The sequence below is a fragment of the Neoarius graeffei genome, chromosome 15 (genome assembly GCF_027579695.1).
Source record: "Neoarius graeffei isolate fNeoGra1 chromosome 15, fNeoGra1.pri, whole genome shotgun sequence".
NCBI lineage: Eukaryota > Metazoa > Chordata > Actinopteri > Siluriformes > Ariidae > Neoarius > Neoarius graeffei.
In genome coordinates, this window is record NC_083583.1 from 47,077,215 (window position 1) to 47,101,326 (window position 24,112).

General features: G+C 42.5%; 1 protein-coding gene across 2 annotated transcripts in view; it reads left to right on the top strand.

Annotated features, from left to right (window-relative positions):
* ptk7a (protein tyrosine kinase 7a) overlaps positions 1 to 22,072 on the top strand; it is a 96,772-nt gene extending 74,700 nt beyond the window's left edge. For both annotated transcript variants that reach the window (XM_060941497.1, XM_060941498.1), the window contains 4 exons: positions 9,988 to 10,068; positions 10,748 to 10,899; positions 11,759 to 11,937; positions 21,110 to 22,072. In XM_060941497.1, coding sequence (XP_060797480.1) covers positions 9,988 to 10,068; positions 10,748 to 10,899; positions 11,759 to 11,937; positions 21,110 to 21,270 — 573 coding nt within the window. In that variant the 3' untranslated portion in view covers positions 21,271 to 22,072. The remainder of the gene's footprint in view (positions 1 to 9,987; positions 10,069 to 10,747; positions 10,900 to 11,758; positions 11,938 to 21,109) is intronic.
* The last annotated feature ends 2,040 nt before the right edge of the window (positions 22,073 to 24,112 follow it).

Consider the following 24,112-nt stretch of genomic DNA (forward strand, 5'->3'; position numbering starts at 1 on the left):
AATCTGAGCTGTTTTATTTATGATTTATTGGCCCAACAGTAGACTTGAAAGAAACCTGTGTGAGACTTGGCAAAAAACTGTGGATATAATGGATGAGTCTGTGCATGATCTGCGGACACTGAGGTAAGCAAATGCAAGAAATTCAGATTTAAAACATGCTAAATTGGCCCCAAGTTGATAACTGTATGAGGAGCAAGCCTCCCAGACTTCTACAATTTAATAATAATAATAATAATTTAGGATGGTTTGGGGCTTGCTCGCTGCTGCCAGGTTGGTTGTTGAGTAGCCTGACTTTTTTTTTTTTCCTTGCGTGTGGTATCATTGTTGACGCAAGGTTGTTTTTTGAACATGCCAATGTGGACACGATTTCCCCTGATGAGTTATGACTTCAGACGCGATGCGTGTGTGGAGGTGTGGAGTCCGCGTGATATGTGCGTAAGAGAGGCTTCTCATGTGTTTGGAGATCCACGCTCCGAGACAAGCGCAAGGCTTCTCATGTGTTTGGAGATCCGCGCTCCGAGACCAGCGCAAGCGCCCCAAGGGAAAAAAAGGGACCCCCCCCCCCCCCCCCCCCCCCCCGAAAATATCGAACACTGAGTGTAGGCACTGGGTGTAAACAACAAATAGTTTACAATGTCTGGGTAGCAAACAGATGGCAGAATTGGTGTCAGGTCCTCCTTATGTTTCCATTCTCCCTTGCCGCGAGTCTTATCATATGGGTCAAACCCATCAATCACAGCCAGTTTCTCCACATACCGTGCCCTTTCTGCAGCTGGTAATGTACTCACATAACCAGAATTATCATCCATCGTGTCACTTTACTCTTGCTCGTACTTTGTTTTATATTGTGAGTGCATGTACTTGGTCTTCCAATATGGTGCTTAACAAAATCTCGTGGCGCGGTGACGTCATGTGAAAGGGGTCTATACTAAAACACAGAGCTGACTGCAATTTCAAGCTTCCATTTTGAGGTAATTCATCGCCATGCCACGTAGATGTGTTGCTGGCCGGTGCAGCAACTCGACAGAAGGTGGATTTATGTTGCATTCATGGTCCAAGAATGTTCAAACTGCAAAGATTTGGACGCGTTTTGCAAGAAGTTCACGGGCACATTGGGCGGCTACAAAGTGGTCTCTCCTCTGCTCTGCACATTTTACTGAAGACTCGTACGAGACCTCTGATCTGTTGAGAAGCGTTGGCTATAAGCCCGTATTGAAAGAGGATGCAGTACCAACAATTCAAGGAAAAGAAAACCACAAGAAATGGAAAGTAAGTTCAGTTGCACCAGTTCTCCTGAAGTGTGAGCCGAGGGTTGTTGCTAAAACCCGGGAGGAGACATATTATCGCTCGGGCAGTGACCTCCCTTTGATGTCCTGTCCCGGGTTTTAGTAATTGCCTTAGCCGAGCAGTAATGACGGAGTACTCAGTATGGAGAAAATGGAGAATGAGTGGACCAGCTGTCTGATTTCTCCGCTGGATATGCTCGCCTCAGCAGCAATATCTCGCCCTTACATGGAAGAAGTGAATGAACAGAGAACTGAATGAACAACTGAAAGTCAGATTGTTTCAAAACAATCGGCCACAAGATCGGCCTTCAAGAAGCGAGAACACATACGGGTAAGCTCCAACTCTCGTTTGGATACAAAACAACAAAAACATCACTCGTTGTTTACCTGCATTTAGATTAATACATGTAACTTGTATTGTGTGTTTAAGTTGCCGGTATAAGATTAATTTGCTTCAGAATGTGATTGTCTCAGTTCATCTGATTATTTAATTAGCCTTTTACGTTTTATCAGTGAAAATGCATGCATGTACATGTATGTTGCACAAGTTATAATGCCTATCCTGTTTTAATGAGAGTCAACCCACAATCAGTGAAGTCAAATCAGTCTTAGTTGAGCAAGTCGGTAACGGTATTTCTTTCTTTCACCATAAATTATTTATATGACTTTGGTCTATAGCTGTAAAAGGCCTCGGCCTTAAAATCGGTTACCGCTGCGACCTCACGCACTCAGGGCTGGCTGGCTCAGCGGGGCAGCTCGAATACCAACTTTGCAGTCGATTTTAACTCTCAAATAAAAAATTTTAAATTCCCATTTATGCACCATACAAGAGTCAAGGATGGAGATACTATCCACCCAGACATTTATTTAAAAATAAAGGTTCTGCGTATCTCCTTTTAAGATTTGTAATAACACTGATGTATTGAGCACACTGAGGAAGGCACATGCCGAAACGCATCTGTGCGAATAAATATCTGTATGCATAGTGCGGCCTCTCCCTTTCTTTTGAACAGACTGTGTTAGGCCAGCACTCTCAGAATTAATAACATATATTGAGTGAAGCCTGCTCCTACCCTTATGAGAAAGAAAAGAACACTGAAAGACTCTGGGGGGGGGATGTTGTGCAGGTTAAGAAATAAAACTGCACACTGTTCATGCTAGGAAGTCGCTTGTGTTGCTTGTAGTTTGTATCTGGTGGATGTGTCACAACCACATAAATGTGGAGTAATTGTAGGTTGGACCACTGCAGTGGCCCACACATCAGAGAACTGGTTTAAGAAATAAACCAATTTGAGGCGTAATTTGCATACACTTGAGGAAAACCTCAATTCCGATGTCACTTATCACTGATATGACTGTGTGCTGCTCGTATGTACAATATAAATGGTTGCCTTTCGCTTGCTAGTGTGAAAGTGTGCAGCGTGTGATCTCCAATGGACTCTGTTGGTGTGTGGTGACATTTTCATAAGCCCTGAAATGTAAAGTTTTATTTCTTAAAGTATAGACAAATAACACAGTTAAATAGTTTTTTTTTGTATGAGCATCACTACAAATGTGATCATCCAAACAACCTGTAGAACCTTAAACACTGTGGGAACCTTAATTTCGTGTGCAAAAATATTTTGCTGGAAATGATTTGTTTGAGATTGTCCTGCAATAGTTGTACGACAGGTTAAGGCCGAATCCCATTTCACCCCTTGGACCAACCCCTTGGCCCTTCCCCTCCATTTTGCGCGTTCACGGGTAGGGGTATCCCAATCCCAGTTAACGCGGAGGGGTAGGGGAAGGGGTAGGGCTTCTGTACCCCTCCAAACGGAGATTTTCCTGGAGCTGACTCCGAACGAAGGGGTTTGAGTGATTTCCCACAATGCCATGCGGATTTCAGCGAGATTTAATGCGGATTTCAGAAAGATGGCGGTTCCCGCAGCGAAAGATTGTCATAAATGTATTTTCTCCATTATTTACGTGTTTTAAGTTGTTATCCAGAGGAAACACGCCGCTTGATTCGCTTTCGAGCTGAGAATGAGCAGCGATTTCTGAAATCCAAGCTGCTGCTAAAAAGCTTTGGGAGTGAGTATTGTTTTCGGTTGCTTGACTGTGTACGTTTTGTTCTGTTATTCTCGCTTTTATTGTTTACATGAGTGTTCTGACACCTCATTCTGTCGGATGTGGTGCACGAAGCGCCAAAGATATCCCATTCAGTGGTGTTAGTTAACAAATCACACCCTGCCAGCAGAGATTTCTGTTCTGGCTCTGACTGTAGCGGCTGGTCGCAGCCAATGACGCATTTGGTCGCGTTTTGCTAACGTAAACGCTGACGGAGGTACGCGATGACGTATGCGATCGTTGAAGGGCTATCCCAATACGTAAGGGTTGAATTTCAAGCCCTATCCCTTGTAGCTCAGTTTCAAGGGGAAGGGCCAAGGGGGAGGGGGAGGGGTAGAAATTAGAATTGGGATTGGGCCTAAATTGTTTGATATTTTATAAGAGTATAATAGACAAATAAAATGTCTGGAGATTAACTGACAGGTCGATGTGCTGGTTTAGGAATCCTTTAATCCACTCCCCTTTCTGAATTGTTTGAGCTGATACCCATCCCTATAGCTGGTATGCATCATCTTGTTTCAATACATTTCCTAATGCTGGGCGTCCTAACCACGTGTTAGTCCGTATACAAATTGCTCAACAACTATTTTGGAAAAGTCACATGAGGTCATGCGTGGGTCAGACCCCAGAGCCACAGCAAAAATGGCGGATCGAACGGAGACTTCTAAATCGAGACTCAAAAAAAGACAATTTTTTTTTTTTCTCCCTGAAGCCCAGCCAGTAGCCTCGGTTATTGACTCATTATTATAATGTTGCCATCTCATCTTATTACCTCTAGCCGCTTTATCCTGTTCTACAGGGTCGCAGGCAAGCTGGAGCCTATTCCAGCTGACTATGGGCGAAAGGCGGGGTACACCCTGAACAAGTCGCCAGGTCATCACAGGGCTGACATATAGACACAGACACCAATTCACACTCACATTCACACCTACGGTCAATTTAGAGTCACCAGTTAACCTAACCTGCATGTCTTTGGACTGTGGGGGAAACCGGAGCACCCGGAGGAAACCCATGGGGACACGGGGAGAACATGCAAACTCTACACAGAAAGGCCCTCGCCGGCCACGGGGCTCGAACCCAGGACCTTCTTGCTGTGAGGCGACAGCACTAACCACTACACCGCCGTGCCGCCCACGATGTCGCCATAATAAGAATTATTTCCTACTTCTATGGAGTCCCTCATTTCATGTAACATTGACAAAGTTAAAAGTTTATGGAACAAGGACTTGGCAACTGAGTTTGGAGAGGAAGCATGGTTCAATGCAGTGGAATCAGTCGGCAAAATCTTTTTGTGCAACAGGCTAACGTACCGTAGATTCAGTACAGGATCCTTTTATAGATTACAGCATGCACCCCATGCTCTGAATACCTTCTATCTTGAAACCTCTCCCCTCTGTGTCAAGTGCAAGCAGGAGATTGGGTCTTACATACATTGCATCTGGCGCTGCCCTTTGATATTTAAATTTTGGGAAAAAGTCTCACAGTAAATTAACTTGATTTTTTGTAAGAGCATACAAATACATCCTGGTTTGTTTCTGTTCAGTCTTTCAGGAGAGGAACTTTCTCTGCCAAGCCTCCAGCAAAAACTCCTATACAAGCTTCTTTTGTTCGCTAAGAGATGCATACTTTTTCAGTGGATTAAGCCCAGACCTCCAACTGTTAACCAATGGCATGGAGAAATATTTAAATTTCTACCAATGGAGCACCTGAGTTCAGTTTTGAAGAGGAATGAGAGGTATTTTGATAAGTTGTGGGCACCTTTCCTGAGCCGCCAACCGTAGACTTGGTACACAGAGGGTGCTGCAGTGTTGACTGGCGTCCCTCTTGCACCTCGGTGTTTGCCTAATGCTGTTTCCTGGGTACTGATTTTGTCTCTTTGTCTTAGTTGTATATTCCCTGATTCACATGTAATCTCTAAACCGTGAGTGTTCTAAGAATTGTCCATGTAATGTCCTATATAGTGCTGCAATACCTCTGTTTTTGTTTTGGGTTTTTTCTTTTTCTTCTATTATATCATTCTGTATGGTATATGTATTTTCCCCATACTTTCCATTGCTGTCATGTACAGTTAGGTCCATAAATATTTGGACAGAGACAACATTTTTCTAATTTTGGTTCTGTACATTACCACAATGAATTTTGAACAAAACAATTCAGATGCAGTTGAAGTTCAGCTTTTCAGCTTTAATTCAGTGGGTGGAACTAAAGCATTTTTTAAACACAATCCCTTCATTTCAGGGGCTCAAAAGTAATTGGACAAATTAAATAATTGTAAATAAAATGTTCATTTCTAATACTTGGTTGAAAACCCTTTGTTGGCAATGACTGCCTGAAGTCTTGAACTCATGGACATCACCAGATGCCGTGTTTCCTCTTTTTTAATGCTCTGCCAGGCCTTTACTGCAGCGGTTTTCAGTTGCTGTTTGTTTGTGGGCCTTTCTGTCTGAAGTTTAGTCTTTAACAAGTGAAATGCATGCTCAATTGGGTTGAGATCAGGTGACTGACTTGGCCATTCAAGAATATTCCACTTCTTTGCTTTTATAAACTCCTGGGTTGCTTTGGCTTTATGTTTTGGGTCATTGTCCATCTGTATTATGAAACGCCGACCAATCAGTTTGGCTGGATTTGAGCACACAGTATGTCTCTGAATACCTCAGAATTCATCCGGCTGCTTCTGTCCAGTGTCACATAATCAATAAACACTAGTGACCCAGTGCCACTGGCAGCCATGCATGCCCAAGCCATCACACTGCCTCCGCCGTGTTTTACAGATGATGTGGTATGCTTTGGATCATGATCTGTACCACGCCTTCACCATACTTTTTTCTTTCCATCATTCTGGTAGAGGTTGATCTTGGTTTTATCTGTCCAAAGAATGTTCTTCCAGAACTGTGCTGGCTTTTTTAGATGTTTTTTAGCAAAGTCCAATCTAGCCTTTTTATTCTTGAGGCTTATGAGTGGCTTGCACCGTGCAGTGAACCCTCTGTATTTATTTTCATGCAGTCTTCTCTTTATGGTAGATTTGGATATTGATATGCCTACCTCCTGGAGAGTGTTGTTCACTTGGTTGGCTGTTGTGAAGAGGTTTCTCTTCACCATGGAAATCATTCTGCGATCATCCACCACTGTTGTCTTCTGTGGGCATCCAGGTCTTTTTGCATTGATGAGTTCACCAGTGCTTTCTTTCTTTCTTTCTTTCTTTCTTTCTTTCTCAGGATGTACCAAACTGTAGATTTTGCCACTCCTAATATTGTAGCAATTTCTCGGATGTTTTTTTTCTTCTGTTTTCGCAGCTTAAGGATGGCTTGTTTCACCTGCATGGAGAGCTCCTTTGACCGCATGCTTTCTTCACAGCAAAATCTTCCAAATGCAAGCACCACACCTCAAATCAACTCCAGGCCTTTTATCTGCTTAATTGAGAATGACATAACGAAGGAATTGCCCACACCTGCCCATGAAATAGCCTTTGAGTCAATTGTCCAATTACTTTTGGTCCCTTTAAAAACAGGGTGGCACATGTTAAGGAGCTGAAACTCCTAAACCGTTCATCCAATTTTAATGTGGATACCCTCAAATGAAAGCTGAAAGTCGGACTTTATGTCCATGTCCATTATATAACTACAACTTGAATATGTTTCAGTAAACAGGTAAAAAAAAAAAAAAATTGTCAGTGTCCAAATATATATGGACCTAACTTTATGTTCAGTGTTTTGTTCTGCTCTAAAACTCAATAAAATATAAGAATTTTAAAAAGACTATTTTAAGGAAGTATCTGACATTTTCAGAGGCAAAACACTAGAAAAGAGAAGGGGAAAAAACAGCAGACAAGCTCGCTTCTGTGTTGGAGGCCGTCAGTTCTGCTATGTTTGTTACGACCTCGCTCATTATAATATTATAATGAGGATAAACTTCAGCTGTTCCCGTACCCAAGTGTAAACATTAGAGCGCAGTGTTTTTCCAGCTCATTCTCCTTCACAGGCACGAGACAGCGGCCAATACAGTGTGTGATTCAAGTATCTAGGGGTTATTCTAGTTCCACAGTGTGCTATACAGCTTTTTAATACATCAGCCTGTGTCATCTTAAAGGGGAACTGAAGGCAAATTTTTAATCAAAATTCTATTTATCTCATAAAATGGAGGAATGTATTTTTGTTAGCTATTTTGTCACTGCTATAGCAAGTTGAGTGTTTGAAATACGCTACGTAATATATCAGTCCATATGTCAGAGCAATGGCCGTAAACAAGATTCGCTGAGACCTGTGCGAGACGTCATAGGACGGAAGTAAAACGTACAGCGGAAATCAAAGTGACCAACAGCTGCCAATTTTGTCAAGACGCTTGCGCCCTCTTTCGAATGCTGACGTAATCAAGCCAGAAGTTTTCCCTGTGTCCGAAATCGCTCCCTACTCACTATATAGGGCACTGTATTGTGGGGACACCATTTTGTAGTGCTGTCCGAAACCTTAGTGAGGATTATGTAGGAAATGCGCTCAGTATAATATGTATTTATCTCAAAAAATACATGCATGTATTTATTATTTTGAAAACCCACCAGCCGCCTGATCTGGCACGTATTAATTGTGCGACAGTAATGACCTAAATACCAGCGTGACGGACTTGTCCTTATCCTGTCGCCTTTCCAACTCTTCTCTACTCCACGTTGGTTTGAAGTTGTGTGGAATAATCTCCATGTCTCACATGCGAGGGAGGCAGATGTATGTGCAGAAGTATACAGTTTAATAAAGTGCAGAATATATATACACACAGGCAAACAATTCAAAACGGCAGGCTAGGTCAAAAACGAGAATACAGGCAAAAGGGTCGGTCGAGGCGCAAACAGTACATCAAAGGCTAAGCGAGGACAAGAACGAGAAACAGGCACAAGGATCGTGAAACAGGAAATCAAGACAGCGGGTAGAAAGGCTCAGTCATGCATACATGCGTATCGTAATACTTTGCGATGCAAATGCATCAGCACAGTCCTTAAATAGGCAAACACATCGTTCCTTAATTGAGCTCAGGTGCGCATTGTTCACGGCGCACGTGCTGGAGTCCACTCAGCGTGCCTTCAGGTGCCCACGCCACAGCGTGCAGGACTGACACTCCATCACTGATGAAGCTGGCAAATCTCGAAATTAATCTAAATTGGAATGATATGGCGATCTGGCCGCTGTGTAAACGGTTTTCAAAATGGCGGCGCTGACACTTCACGTTTGAAGTCTCACACAAGTCTCGTGAAGATCACGCAGATAAGCGACACCTGCTGTGGACCATACGAACTACATTCAACATGGGTAAAAGGCTGATAAGTTTAATATAATATGCCAATATGAGTCACGATATAAGGTTAATAAAACCGAAAACGTAATTGAATAACACATTAATTAAGAAATAAAGCAAGTTTAAAAATGACTTTAGTTCCACTTTAAATTATGATGGGGGGCATTGTTATGGGCTTATTTTAGGTATTTGTTTGTTTAAACCAGTGACTGTATTAAAGAATGGGGGGGGGGCACACGGCATGGCTCCAAGCCCTTCTGTTTTATAGAAATGAAACCCAAATTCCTCCATCATGTCAAATTTGGAGCCAGATTTTGCAGAGTAGGGACTTTCTACTGCTATCTGGAGCCAGAGTCTGCGCAGTAAAGATGAGTCAAAGTCAGGTTCACCTACTCATTTGGTAGACCTGCCCCTTCTCCTAATACACAGGTCCAGCGCATTCCAAGGCTGTCGATCATTTCATTCCCAAGCGTACCCCTGCCTTCTTACAATCCTCTACTTTTGGCTGCTCCCGATTAGGGGTCGCCACAGCGGATCTTTCGTCTCCATTGCTCCCTGTCTTCCATATCCTTCTCTACCACACCTGCCACTTTCATGTTCTCTCTCACCACATCCATGTATCTCCTCTTTGGCCTTCCTCGTTTTCGTTTGCCTGGCAGCTCCATCCTCAACATTCTCCTTCCAACATGCTCTGCATCTCTTCTCAGGATGTGCCCATACCATCTCAGTCTCATCTCTCTTAGCTTAATTCCCAAGCTCTCTACATGTGCTGTCCCTCTGATGTGCTCGTTCCTTATCCTGTCCAACCTCCCATCGCAAACCTTAACATCCTCAACTCCGCCACCTCCAACCTTGCCTCCTGTCTCTTCATTAAGGGACGGTCTCCAATCCATACATCACAGCTGGTCTCACTACCCCTGCCTTCTTGCAATGTAGTAGAATAATGTTTTAAAAACTAATTTCTGAGGGGGAAAAATGTGTAGGTATCAGCACAGGGAAAACTCACTGTTCAAATTAGATAATATAGATGGAAAGACAGTTTCGATGTGAAAAGTGACGTGGCAAATAAGCCATTTTGTCATTGAAAGGCATGGGCGGAGCTACACATGATATCCTGCGGCCAGCCAGCAGGGGCGCTAGACCTGTGGGTGCTTCACTTGTTAGAGAATGTTACACTTGTCTGTTTTTTAGTCACTGATTTTAAACATTTAAAACGCATCTTTTTTTTTTTTTTTGTATTGTACCAAAAGGTTTCACTGTGAACTGAATTTTTATTTTATTTTATTCTTATCTAATCCTGTTCTCTCTTTCACAGGGTGACCTGAAACAGTACCTAAATATCTCCAAAAGTAAAGATGAGAAAGTGAAGGTGCACCCACTCGGCACCAAGCAGAAGGTAAAACTAGTAACATAAACACACAAATATAGTATACTTACACTACCGTTCAAAAGTTTGGGGTCACCCAGACAATTGTGTTTTCCATGAAAAGTCACACTTTTATTTCCCACCATAAGTTGTAAAATGAATAGAAAATATAGTCAAGACATTTTTCTGGCCATTTTGAGCATTTAATCGACCCCACAAATGTGATGCTCCAGAAACTCAATCTGCTCAAAGGAAGGTCAGTTTTATAGCTTCTCTAAAGAGCTCAACTGTTTTCAGCTGTGCTAACATGATTGTACAAGGGTTTTCTAATCATCCATTAGCCTTCTGAGGCAATGAGCAAACACATTGTACCATTAGAACACTGGAGTGAGAGTTGCTGGAAATGGGCCTCTATACACCTATGGAGATATTGCACCAAAAACCAGACATTTGCAGCTAGAATAGTCATTTACCACATTAGCAATGTATAGAGTGGATTTCTGATTAGTTTAAAGTGATCTTCATTGAAAAGAACAGTGCTTTTCTTTCAAAAATAAGGACATTTCAAAGTGACCCCAAACTTTTGAACGGTAGTGTATGTACCAGTAAACTTGCTCATACCTGTTGCTTGTTTTAAAAGATTTCATTACGTGTCTATAGAAACGCGTGCGCGCGCACACTGGATTTCTTGTCTCGTGTCTCTTCCCAGGTGTCGGTGTGTCTGCAGGTTGCTCGTGGGATGGAGCATCTTTCCAACCAGCGCTTTGTCCACAGGGACCTGGCTGCACGCAACTGCCTCATCAGTGCCAAGAGACAGGTCAAAGTGTCTGCGCTGGGCCTTAGCAAAGACGTCTACAACAGGTGCACATGTCATATACACACACCACTAGATCATAATTACATGTGTACGCAGATGCACAGTCACCACTGGGGGTGATGTGATGTCTATAAATAGCTTGACAATGAAACTATTAGAGTTGAGCAGTGCATTTATATCAGTGTCTCATTTATGGCACAATAAAAGGCAGGCAGCTGCATTCATGGCTTCTAAATGATTCTGATTCATTCCCCCCCCCCCCCCCCCAAGTGTAGTTACAATCCTTTTCAAAAAAAGTGTCTTGTATTGCAATTATAACTACAGTTTATTGTGTCCCTGCAAACACAGGAAGTTTCAACAGGTGCACATACATGCATCATCTTGTCTCATCTCATTCTCTCTAGCCGCTTTATCCTGTTCTACAGGGTCGCAGGCAAGCTGGAGCCTATCCCAGCTGACTACGGGTGAAAGGCGGGGTACACCCTGGACAAGTTGCCAGGTCATCACAGGGCTGACACATAGACACAGACAACCATTCACACTCACACTCACACCTACGGTCAATTTAGAGTCACCAGTTAACCTAACCTGCATGTCTTTGGACTGTGGGGGAAACCAGAGCACCCGGAGGAAACCCACGCGGACACGGGGAGAACATGCAAACTCCGCACAGAAAGGCCCTCGTCGGCCACTGGGCTCGAACCCAGACCTTCTTGCTGTGAGGCGACAGCGCTAACCACTACACCACCGTGCCGCCATACATGCATCAATAGATCTTAATAAAATAGAAATGTTTGAAGTTGTGGCTAGATCTGCGTCACTGAATAATTTGAATATTATGCTATATGCTGTATCTGTATCTGACTGAAGACTTACTGTGTGTATCTGTGTGTTGGTTTGTAGTGAGTATTACCATTACCGTCAGGCCTGGATTCCCCTGCGTTGGCTTCCATCCGAGTCTGTGTTTGAGGACGACTTCTCCACAAAGACAGATGTGTGGTCTTTTGGTGTGCTCATGTGGGAGGTCTTCAGCTTCGGAGAGCTTCCCTATGCTGACTTGACTGACGACAAGGTCCTGGAAGGTAAGAGAGAAACAAAAAAAAAAAAAAAGAAAAACATCACTATGTGGCATGGTCTGTTTTATGTCTTCAGAGCCTCTTAATACCAGGCTTGTAGTACTCGAGCCCGACTCGTGCTTTAATTTTAAGGACTTGTGACTCTACTTGGACTTGAGCACTGATGACTTGGACTCGTGCATTAACTGCATTCGGACTCATAAATTGGAGACGAGGACTCTATTTTTTCTGACGTGCCGTTATTTATCATAAGAGATTTATATCTACGTTTATTTTATACTAATTTCATGCAAGAGTGTCACACCTGTGCACCTTGGTGCGTGCATCAGATAGACTCTCGGGTGCGCTCCGGACAGCGCACGCTCGCCATAAATGGCTCGCACCTGCATAGGATTAAAGGTCATAGGCAAAGGTTTTCAATTTATGCACATTTGAAACTTTGTTAAAAAACCCTCTGTAATTTTCTTCTGGTCCCAAGAAGTATTGTTAATAAGTAATAATTAAAATGAGTTAGAATAAGTTAGCACGGATCGCAGCGAATTTCTGTTCGGCGATTTCCGTGACCACTCGGTGCATGATGTCATTCATGGCAAACAAATCGCTCGAGTTGAGTCCACTTCAGTTTATTTGCATTGCCGTTCGGCTTGATTACAGACGTGTGTTCGGGAATTTCCAAGGAGAAACCATGCCTTGTTGTGCAGTGAACTGTAACAATGGGACCAGTTCAGGAAGAAGTTTTTACCTTTTTGCGAGAGAGGAGGAGAGAGTGGATTGTGCGCGTGAAGCGAGAGGGTAGGCAGCCCGGTAAATACGCCGCTCTGTGCTCCGATCACTTCGAGGGGGGAGCATTGATTCATTTTTGAAGAATCCCCATCTGTTGGAGAGTTTAGGTGTCAGTGTTGGACAGAAAAGCTCAAACTTGACGCTGTTCCAACAAAATTCGAGCACAAAGTCAAGCAGTCAAAGAAGAAAGAGTAGCAACGCTCAAGCAAAAAGGAGAAGATTGGAGGTAAACATTTTTACCTTCGCTTGCAATTGACAAGTCAAGAATCCTGAGGGATCCTGTACAATCATTGTGGAAATGAGACAAAAGGGATATTTCCTCGCTTAGAGTAGGCTAAAAATAGTATAATGCTTGTATTACTATTAGCAATATAAACGAATCCGTTATATTATAGGGATTGTGTGCTCGTGTGGTTTAATTATTCTTCAAAAGGGCTCTTATTTAGTATTACGACGAAAGTAAGAATTTATCATCATTACCAGGATAAATCGTTTGGGCGCGAGTCTTGTTGAGGTCCGGGGTCAGCGCGATCAGAGTCGGCCGAGTCGCTGTCCGATTCCGAGGCCGCACGGTCAAACCAGTGAACCACATTCACCGATTGCTTCGCAACTGCCATAGGTTCATACATGTATGGTTTCACCTCTCGATATTCAATTTGGAGACTTCCTACTTCAAATTCGCTATCGCTTTCAGACATTTTGCACAACCTCTCACGACCAACGTCTGTACACGTGTGCTCGGTTTGCAAATAAACACAGAGCTGCTCCCAGTCTGCTTGCCTTGAATGACGTCACGACGACGGCCCCTGGCAGTGAAAGTGCGCCAAAGTGAGCTGTAAACAATAGTGCTGCGTACCGGTACGCCGAACCGGTACTGGACTTGTAAAAAGTTTCGGTTCAAGTCTGGTTAAAACCGAAACGTTGGGAACCGGTACGTGGACTTGCAAAAAAAACTAGCACTTATGTATATTCTCCTTTTTGTTCTAAACCATAAAACCTTCCATAGATCGAGAAATTTGCGCTGAGAAAAGACAAAAAACATCGTGTCGGCTTCTGATATGGCGGCCATTACTGAACTCACGAAGTCTTGCAAAATGTCGCAACTGCTCGCGAGATCTGTGTGACGTCAAGGGAAGCTAGCGATGTGATTGGCTTAGACATAGCGTGGGCTGCTGTGGTCGCCATATTGGATATTTGGTAGTGTAGCTAACTCCTTTGTTTGGTCTACGGTATCACGGGTCATGTAAACACAATGCCGCGGGGCTTTAAATCCAGTAAGGTGTGGGAGCATGTGACGAAACTGCAGCTAGATACTGCAAAGTGTAACCTGTGTATAGTAGTGTAATGCGTATAGTCTACTCTACACTCTACCTTTCAGCAAAGTTTTAGGGATTTAGGCCAAGTTTACATTAGACCGTATCTGTCTCGTTTTCTTCGCGGATGCACTGTCCGTTCACATTAAAACGCCGGGAAACGGGAATCCGCCAGGGTCCACGTATGCAATCCAGATCGTGTCTGATCCGGTGCTGTGTAAACATTGAGGATACGCGGATACGTTGTGCTGAGCTCTAGCTGGCGTCGTCATTGGACAACGTCACTGTGACATCCACCTTCCTGATTCGCTGGCGTTGGTCATGTGACGCGACTGCTGAAAAACGGCGCCGACTTCCGCCTTGTATCACCTTTCATTAAAGAGTATAAAAGTATGAAAATACTGTAAATACTGATGCAAATACTGCCCATTGTGTAGTTATGATGGTCTTTAGGCTTGCCATCCTTTCACTTGCAAGTGGTAAGTGACTTGCTCACAGTGGCTCAGTCCCGAATCACTGCTCGTGCACTACACTCGCGCGCTCTGTGAGCTGCGCAGGGCCGGAGTGCGCACCCTCCAGAGGGCACTCGCTGTTCAGGGCGGAGTGATTTGGAGCGCAGCCGCTGAGGAGGAAGTGCTGAGCCGCACTGACACATTTCAACTTGCGTGCCGAATTAGTCATGTGATTAGCGTATCCATGTATTGGCGTTGCTGTGTGCACGCGAATTGTGTATTGGCGTTGCTGTGTGCACGCTAATCGTTTTTAAAAACGTTAATCTGATGATCTGCTGATACGGTCTAATGTAAACCCCACCTTAGGCTCAGTCAACTCAGGGACTGTTTGGTTACTTTAGTTTGGTAAATGAAATAAATGTTTGTACTTTGTAGTAGTTCACTGTAGTTGCTGTCATAAGTCATTTGTAGACTAAGTGGCAAAAAGTGTATGAAACATTTTTTTACATTTGTACTTTGTAGAGAAATGTAGACACAAGTTGGAAGTCTTGGAACACGATAAACCGGACGAGTTTGAATTTGAGTTGATTGAGTTTATTTCAAATTTTCAATTGATAATTACTTAGCTTACAATAAGTTCACTTTAGTTACTCACACAAGCCATGGGTTCAGGTCCGGACTTATAAGTCCGAACCTGAACCTCTGAGCTTGAGTCCGGACCTGAACCTGAATGTGAGTTTAGGTACGCAGCACTAGTAAACAAACCTTCGGAACTTGCCCAAACCAATATATTTTAACTGTTTTATTCAATTTTAGGATGCAAATTAGACACCAGGAAGATTGAATTCACTTTTTGGGTTGTTCTTCTAGAAAATAAAGTTGATATTCTACGTTCCACCTCCGACCCTTGCCTATGACCTTTAAGGCGCAATCAGTGCGCCAATATAAACGCTGTGAAAACGCACTCACTTTGTGAAGCATTGAGTTGCGTTGCTGACACATTACTGAGCCTTATTTCCTTGTTTGGTTTCCTGATCCCTGATTTCCTGTTTCTCGTCTTTGATTCTGCCGAGTCTACGATAGCCTGTTTGTGCCTCGCCTGTTTCACCGTTTTACGATTTTGCCTGCCGTTCTGGATTGTTTACTTGTCTTCACTTGCATTAATAAACACACCTTCTGCACTTACATCCGTCTCCCAACCATCTCTGACAGAATACTTCACACTCCCTGATAAAGAGAAGCACATTCACCTGTTCACAAGTCATGTTCAGGAACAAACTAATGTTAATGTGCTAAAACAGCCACCGTCAAATGGTGCAGTTGGAGTCTTGTTCTCGGACTCGACTCAGATCAGTAGCGGACTCGACTTGAACTCGGACTCAGGGTTTAGTGACTCAACTAAAACACTAATTTATACAATTATTAGTGGTGTACATGCTGCATATACAGTGCCTTGCAAAAGTATTCATACCCCTGAACTTTTTCACATTTTTCCACCTTACAACCCCGAACTTAAAAGTTTTTTATTGAGATTTTATGTGATAGACCAACACAGAGTAGCACATAATTGTGAAGTGAAACGAAAATGATAAATGGTCTTCAAAATTTTAAACAAATACAAATCTGAAAAATGTGGTGTGCATTAGTATTCAGCCCCCTGTACTCTGATACCTCTAAATACAATCCAGTGCAATCAATTGCCTTCAGAAGTCATCTAATTAGTTAATAGAGTCCTACTGTGTGTAATTTACTCTCAGCATAAATACACTTGTTCTGTGAAGGCCTCAGTGGTTTGTTAGAGAACACTGAAGAACAAACAGCATCATGAAGACCAAAGAACTCACCAGACAGGTCAGGGATAAAGTTCTGGAGAAGTTTAAAGCAGGGTTAGGTTATAAAAAAAATCCCAAGTTCTGAACATCTCAAGAAGCACTGTTCAAGCCATCATTCAAAAATGGAAAAAGTCTGGCACAACTGCAAACCTACCAAGACATGGCCGTCCACCTAAACTGACAGAGCGAGCAAGGACAGCACTGGCCAGAGAAGCAGCCAAGAGGCCCATGATCACTCTGGAGGAGCTGCAGAAATCCACAGCTCAGGTGGGAGAATCTGTGCACAGGACAACTATAAGTCGTACACTCCACAAATCTGGCCTTTTTGGAAGAGTGGCAAGAAGAAAGCCATTGTTGAAAGACAGGCATAAGAAGTCCCGTTTGCAGTTTGCCAGAAGCCATGTAGGGGACACAGCAAACATGTGGAAGAAGGTGCTTTGGTCAGATGAGACCAAAGTTGAACTTTTTGGCCTAAATGCAAAGCACTATGTGTGTCGGAAAACTAACACTGCTCATCACCCTGCACGCACCATCCCCACTGTGAAACATGGTGGTGGCAGCATCATGCTATGGGGATGCTTTTCTTCAGCAGGGACAGGGAAGCTGGTCAGAGTTGATGGGAAGATGGATGGAGCTAAATACAGGGCAATCCTGGAAGAAAACCTGTTGGAGGCTGCAAAAGACTTGAGACTGGGAAGGAGATTCACCTTCCAGCAAGACAATGACCCTAAACATACAGCCAGAGCTACAATGGAATGGTTTAGATCAAAGAATATTCATGTGTTAGAATGGCCCAGTCAAAGTCCAGACCTAAATCCCATTGAGCATCTGTGGCAAGACTTGAAAATTGCTGTTCACAGACGCTCTCCATCCAATCTGGCTGAGCTTGAACTATTTTGCAAAGAAGAATGGGCAAAAATTTCAGTGTCTAGAGGTGCAAAGCTGGTAGAGACATACTGTACCACAAAAGACTTGCAGCTGTAATTGCAGCAAAAGGTGGCTCTACAAAGTATTGATGCAGGGGGGCTGAATACTAATGCACATCACATTTTTCAGATTTTTATTTGTTTAAAATTTTGAAGACCATTTATCATTTTTGTTTCACTTCACAATTATGTGCTACTCTGTGTTGGTCTATCACATCAAGTCAACTTTATTGTCAAATATGCTGTACATGCTCGACATACAGCACAGATGAAATATCAGTCCTCTCTGACCCACGGTGCAAACTGGCAATGCAATAAATAAAAATAGAATAATTGAAAAAAAACCCAATATAAACAGTATAAACACTCTAGATAGGAACTAGACATAGACCAAACAATATAAACAGTATAAATAAACAGTATAAACACTAGATAAGAACAAGACAGACTAAACACTCAGACAATATAAACAGTGTAAACACTAGATAAGAACTACACACAGACTAAACACTCAGACAATATAAACAGTGTAAACACTAGATAAGAACTACACACAGACTAAACACTGAGACACACAATATAAACAGTATAAACACTCTAGATATGAACTAGACATAGACTAAACACTCATATATATAAATTGGTTCAAATAACCAAACAGTCAAGGGCACTTGACGTATAGCAGGTAAACATGAAATAAGCAGTATAAAATCTCAATAAAAAACTTTTAAGTTCGTGGTTGTAAGGTGGAAAAATGTGAAAAAGTTCAAGGGGTATGAATACTTTTTCAAGGCACTGTATGTACATATAGACATCTGGAGGTCTTCTGTTTATCCTTAACTATTATCAATATGGCTCTTAAAGAGCAACAGCAATGTTCTTGTCAGCTTTTTCATCATGGCAGCCACATGACTTAAAAGCTGTATATACTTGGGCTTTGAAGTCTAAAGATTATATTACGGGCGGCACAGTGGCGTAGTGGTTAGCACTGTCACCTCACAGCAAGAAGGTCCTGGGTTCAAGCCCAGCCACTGGTGAGGGCCTTTCTGTGTGGAGTTTGCATGTTCTCCCCATGTCCGTGTGAGTTTCCTCCGGGTGCTCCGGTTTCCCCCACAGTCCAAAGACATGCAGGTTAGGTTAACTGGTGACTCTAAATTGACCATAGGTGTGAATGTGAGTGTGAATGGTTGTCTGTGTCAGCCCTGTGATGACCTGGCGACTTGTCCAGGGTGTACCCCGCCTCTCGCCCGTAGTCAGCTGGGATAGGCTCCAGCTTGCCTGCAACCCTGTAGAACAGGATAAGCGGCTACACATAATGGATGGATGGATTATAGTACGTTATTCACCTAATTTAGTTATGGCCAGTTCCCAGCCTGTAGTAAGTCTCTCTATCTGTCACAAAATGGCCACTAATCTGAGCGTGAAGGTTAACACTCACTAGCGTTTGCACTGTATGTTAGCAAGACTAATGTTGGGTAACTTCCTAGCAAACCTGGTGTAAAAGCTTTATTTTAGCATGTTTACAGTTACACATTATTATATTGTAAAAAATAGTAGCCAAGTTTGCAAGCAAACTGCCAAAATTACTGCACCAAGACCAAGAGTAGACTACTAATCCAGAAGCTCTGATGAATTATTAGTCTTGCCAGTTGAAATCTTTTTGGCTGTCCTCACCTTCACAGCACTGGTTTTTGTCAGTCCAACAAGGATACAAACTTTTGAACATTTTGGAGCAAGACCGTGTCACTGCATTAAAGTGTTGGTTGTCTTCTTGGCAAGACAGTTTTGTATTAACTATGATCCAGTGTTGATGAATTCTTGAATCTGATTGGCTCTAAACTGTCAATCAGCTTTCTATAACAGCAGTTCAGACAGAGGTGCCAGCTGTAACTCAAATCTCACAGGTTTATTAATTCAGTCTGGTGGTGTTTCTATGGCCAAGTTTACATTAGACCGTATCTGTCTCGTTTTCTTCGCGGATGCACTGTCCATTTACATTAAAACGCCGGGAAACGGGAATCCGCCAGGGTCCACGTATTCAATCCAGATCGTGTCAGCTCCGGTGCTGTGTAAACATTGAGAATATGCGGATACGCTGTGCTGAGCTCTAGCTGGCGTCGTCATTGGACAACGTCACTGTGACATCCACCTTCCTGATTCGCTGGCGTTGGTCATGTGACGCGACTGCTGAAAAACGGCGCGGACTTCCGCCTTGTATCACCTTTCATTAAAGAGTATAAAAGTATGAAAATACTGCAAATACTGATGCAAATACTGCCCATTGTGTAGTTATGATTGTCTTTAGGCTTGCCATCCTTCCACTTGCAAGTAGTAAGTGATGTGCGCTGGGATCACACACACAGCGGCTCAGTCCCGAATCACAGCTTGTGCACTTCACTCGCGTGCTCTGTGAGCTGCGCAGGGCCGGAGTGCGCACCCTCCAGAGGGCACTCGCTGTTCAGGGCGGAGTGATTTGGAGCGCAGGATGCCTGCGGAGCCGAGCGTATCCGTGTATTGGTGTTGCTGTGTGCACGCGAATCGTTTTAAAAACGTTAATCTGATGATCCGCTGATACGGTCTAATGTAAACCCCACCTATAGTAACAGCTAAAATTCACAGCTACTTGTAAGTCAGATTCGCAACAAAATCTAACCCTAATGAGAAACGGATTCAAAAAACAAGTGCTGTTATTTACAGGTTTTTTTTTTTTGTTTGTTTTTTTTTAATTGATATGGTGAACCTTTCTGTAAAGAGATTTATATAAAGTGTAAGGAAGGAGTCTTGGGTGTCGGTCAGTTTTCCACCATCGGAAGGTCTTCAGGAATTTTGCTTGAGGAATTTGTGCTTTCCAGTTTCTTGATGTAACAATCTGGGGTTTTTTTTTTCCTTTCTTTCTTTCTTCCTTACTAACTCGGAGAGAGAAAAACGTCTGGTCAAGGAATGCCCATTTTCTGTCTATAATAACGTAAGGGGTATTCGTATCTAACTTGTCTTGTGGATATTCTATAACATTAAATGTAATTATAAATGGATAAAAAGAATGTTGGGGTTTTTTTATGAATAAAAAATTGCAGTTGTTGGTAAATTGCTGTACTATGAGAGGAATATGCTTCTTCAGTATGTGCTTTTATGAGAAATTAATCAATTTCGGGAAGTTATGGCATCACACCTCTCCATTGTTGATTGTTCCCTAGTATGCCCCAAAATGATTTAATTCCTTACATGTACAATATCTCATCTCATCTCATCCTGTTTACAGCTTTATCCTGTTCTACAGGGTCGCAGGCAAGCTGGAGCCTATCCCAGCTGACTACGGGCGAAAGGCGGGGTACACCCTGGACAAGTCGCCAGGTCATCACAGGGCTGACACATAGACACAGACAACCATTCACACTCACATTCACACCTACGGTCAATTTAGAGTCACCAGTTAACCTAACCTGCATGTCTTTGGACTGTGGGGGAAACCGGAGCACCCGGAGGAAACCCACGCGGACACGGGGAGAACATGCAAACTCCGCACAGAAAGGCCCTTGCCGGCCACGGGGCTCGAACCCGGACCTTCTTGCTGTGAGGCGACAGCGCTAACCACTACACCACCGTGCCGCCCGTGTACAATATATTTCACAGTACTCTCACCCAAAACAGTCTGATTGTGTGTGTGTGTGTGTGTATATAACTGTATTGTCAGTCGCTTTTGATAACACCTGCTGATTGAATATAATATTAACTGATATTTTAGTATTTCGATGTTTTATCCAAGCAGAGAAATGAACTGATGATGGATTTGGGAACAGTGACTAGGATTGCTGTCTTGCTCAGGTTGATAATGATGATTCTGCTAAAAGCCTCTGCTTCACTCTATACTCCAGGCCTTCAGGCAGGGACGCTGAAGCTGTCCCTTCCGCACAGCTGTCCATCCCGCATCTACAAGCTGATGCTACGCTGCTGGGCCTCCAGTCCCAAAGACAGAGCGTCCTTCAGCGACATTGTCACGGCCCTCAGCGACCTTCCCTCTGAGAGCAAAGTGTGAGCAAGGGTTCGGCTGCTAGGACTATCAAGTCCGTAGTCTTTAGCTGTTAAGAAGCTTCAGTCTCTTCCTTCTCAGAGGAAAAACGGACTGTTTCTGAACAATGGCTGGATCTTGTGTGTTTTTTGACTCTCTTTTTCTACTTATTGATACAGCCCATGTGTGGAGTTTGAGGAAGTTACGTTATATGCTGGAATGAATGAACAGCAGAAATAAGAATGAAATTAAAGGCTACATGTTCTGAGCTACGTTAATGGAAATAACCATCATTTCACCTCTGCTCCTCGAGCAGGAAGAGAACCTGTACACTCTCACCAAGTGCATTTGTTATATAGACTCTTAATACCATGCACTGATCAGTTTTTTTTTTTTTTGTATTATAGAAGGATTGTTCCAGGAACCTCGTAATTTATTTTAAAGGTCCTGTTTTTTTTTTTTAAATGTTTGTACTGTACAGAAAGGTACTGTTTATATTCATCATGTTATTTGTTAGCTTGTTTTTCTTTTTCATTTTTGAAATCCAGACGAAAGCTGGGTTTGAAAATGTTGAAAGATTATATACCTGACTAGAGGTCACTGATGTGATATATAAATTTCAGCTGAAGTCCCTGTAAGATGAAGGATAGCCTTAGTACACACCGAATGCTGTATCTTTTTATGTTTTTATACATTAGTTTTGTTTTCCAGTTACTGTTACAAATATACACTTGTTGGTTTTGATAATTTCTTGGAAAAAAAAACCTGTGAGCCACAGAAACTAGCATATAATGTGCTAATATAATAAAGGTTCATCTTTTACAAAGAATCAAGATTGAAGAGGGCTTTATTGTCAATACATCCATATACAAGTATACAGTGCACTGAAATGCTGTTTCCCTCAGGCTCTCCCTGGGGCATTTATAGAGAAATATATATATATATATATATATATATATATATATATATATATATATATATATATATATATTACAATACAAGGTATATAAATAACTATCTATAGCTATCCACGTAAACATTTAACTATCTTAACATATAGCTATCGAGGTATAATAAACAATATAAATGACTAGACAGATAGGTGCAAGGTGGCATTTGTGTGCAAATGTTCATTTTAGTCCCAGTTCTCTCTTTGTTAGACTTTTTTTTTTTTAACTGTATCTTTTGCAACATTACTTTGTCCTTAAACAATATCTATGTATTTATACCTTACCAACATCTAATCAGTGTGAAATCCATCCAGGTAACTTCTATTGCTTTTCCATGGTCACCAAGGTAACTGAGAAAACCGAGTTAATATATATTACTTTTTTCAGGTAATATTGAGTATGGCTTTCAAACTGAATTTGACATTTTCACATACTACTAAACAATAGTATTGGCACCTATCCTCATCTCATCTCATTAGCTGCTTTATCCTGTTCTACAGGGTCGCAGGCAAGCTGGAGCCTATCCCAGCTGACTACGGGCGAAAGGCGGGGTACACCCTGGACAAGTCGCCAGGTCATCACAGGGCTGACACATAAACACAGACAACCATTCACATTCACACCTACGGTCAATTTAGAGCCACCAGTTAACCTAACCTGCATGTCTTTGGACTGTGGGGGAAACCGGAGCACCCGGAGGAAACCCACGCGGACATGGGGAGAACATGCAAACTCCACACAGAAAGGCCCTCACCAGCCACTGGGCTCGAACCCAGAACCTTCTTGCTGTGAGGCGACGGCATTAACCACTACACCACCGTGCCGCCTTGGCACCTATCCTCCCTATTTATTTTGCACTTCACTTTGGTAACTTCACAAATTCATGCTTCATGTATTTTTTTTCCTTTTATGCTGGAGGCATTTTTGAATAAGTGGCTAGACTATCAAAATATGCCACCTGTAGTTTTGTACTGGAGAGATTTTCTGGCATCTGTAATAAAGAAAAAAAATCGTTTACATCTATTAAAGGTAGTTCCACTGTTACGTCGCTAGAGGGCACTCTTGACCTAAACTCGAGTGTGGTTCAAAATTATTTTTATTGCTTCATTTCCCATTTTATTCCTATTAATCTGCATTTATAATACAATATACTTTTTATATCATTATATAACTTTTTCCAGTTGATCTACCAGATCGCTGATGGTAGCCCATGTGTTATGCCCAGGCAACAGGGGCATAACAATAACGTATGAATTTATTTAAATAGAAATTTGGTTGCCCATGATGCATTAGTGTCCCATCCAGAGCATATTCCTGTCTTGCACCCAGGACAGTCTCCTGATCTGCTGTGACCCTGACAGGATAAAGCATTCTCTGAATTAGTTTGCATTTATGTGAAATATTTTTGTGTGCCCAGCTCATCGGTTTCCCTCGACCTTGTCTATTCATGGATCCATAAAACCACCAGTGACCGATATTAGTATAGAAGATCAATCTCAAACAAGAACAGACACTAACGTGGCACTGGTACGGATGTATCATGCCAAACATCTCGGTCATTATGAGCCAAGAAGTGTCTATCTGCCAGCATCACTAGGTCAAACATTAACCACCCATGACAGGTTATTGGACTGTTAGAACACTGTGCGTGGAAAAGATGAGCTGTGGTCTCTAGCTATACACTAATAAGGTTGATTTAACTAATAAAATGATCAATAATGTCTAAAAACTCCAGAAATTCTGTTGTATCTGATATACGTACCAGCAAAACCTTTTGGTCCCAAAGCTGCTTCTCGAGCCTTTAGGCCACAGTTTTCCCCATATATGAGCTATGTGAAATGGTTCCAAACCACGAATTGCATTGTGTAGCATCATATTTCTGCGTGGATATGCCTCTTTTCCTTGAGCACAGTTCACAT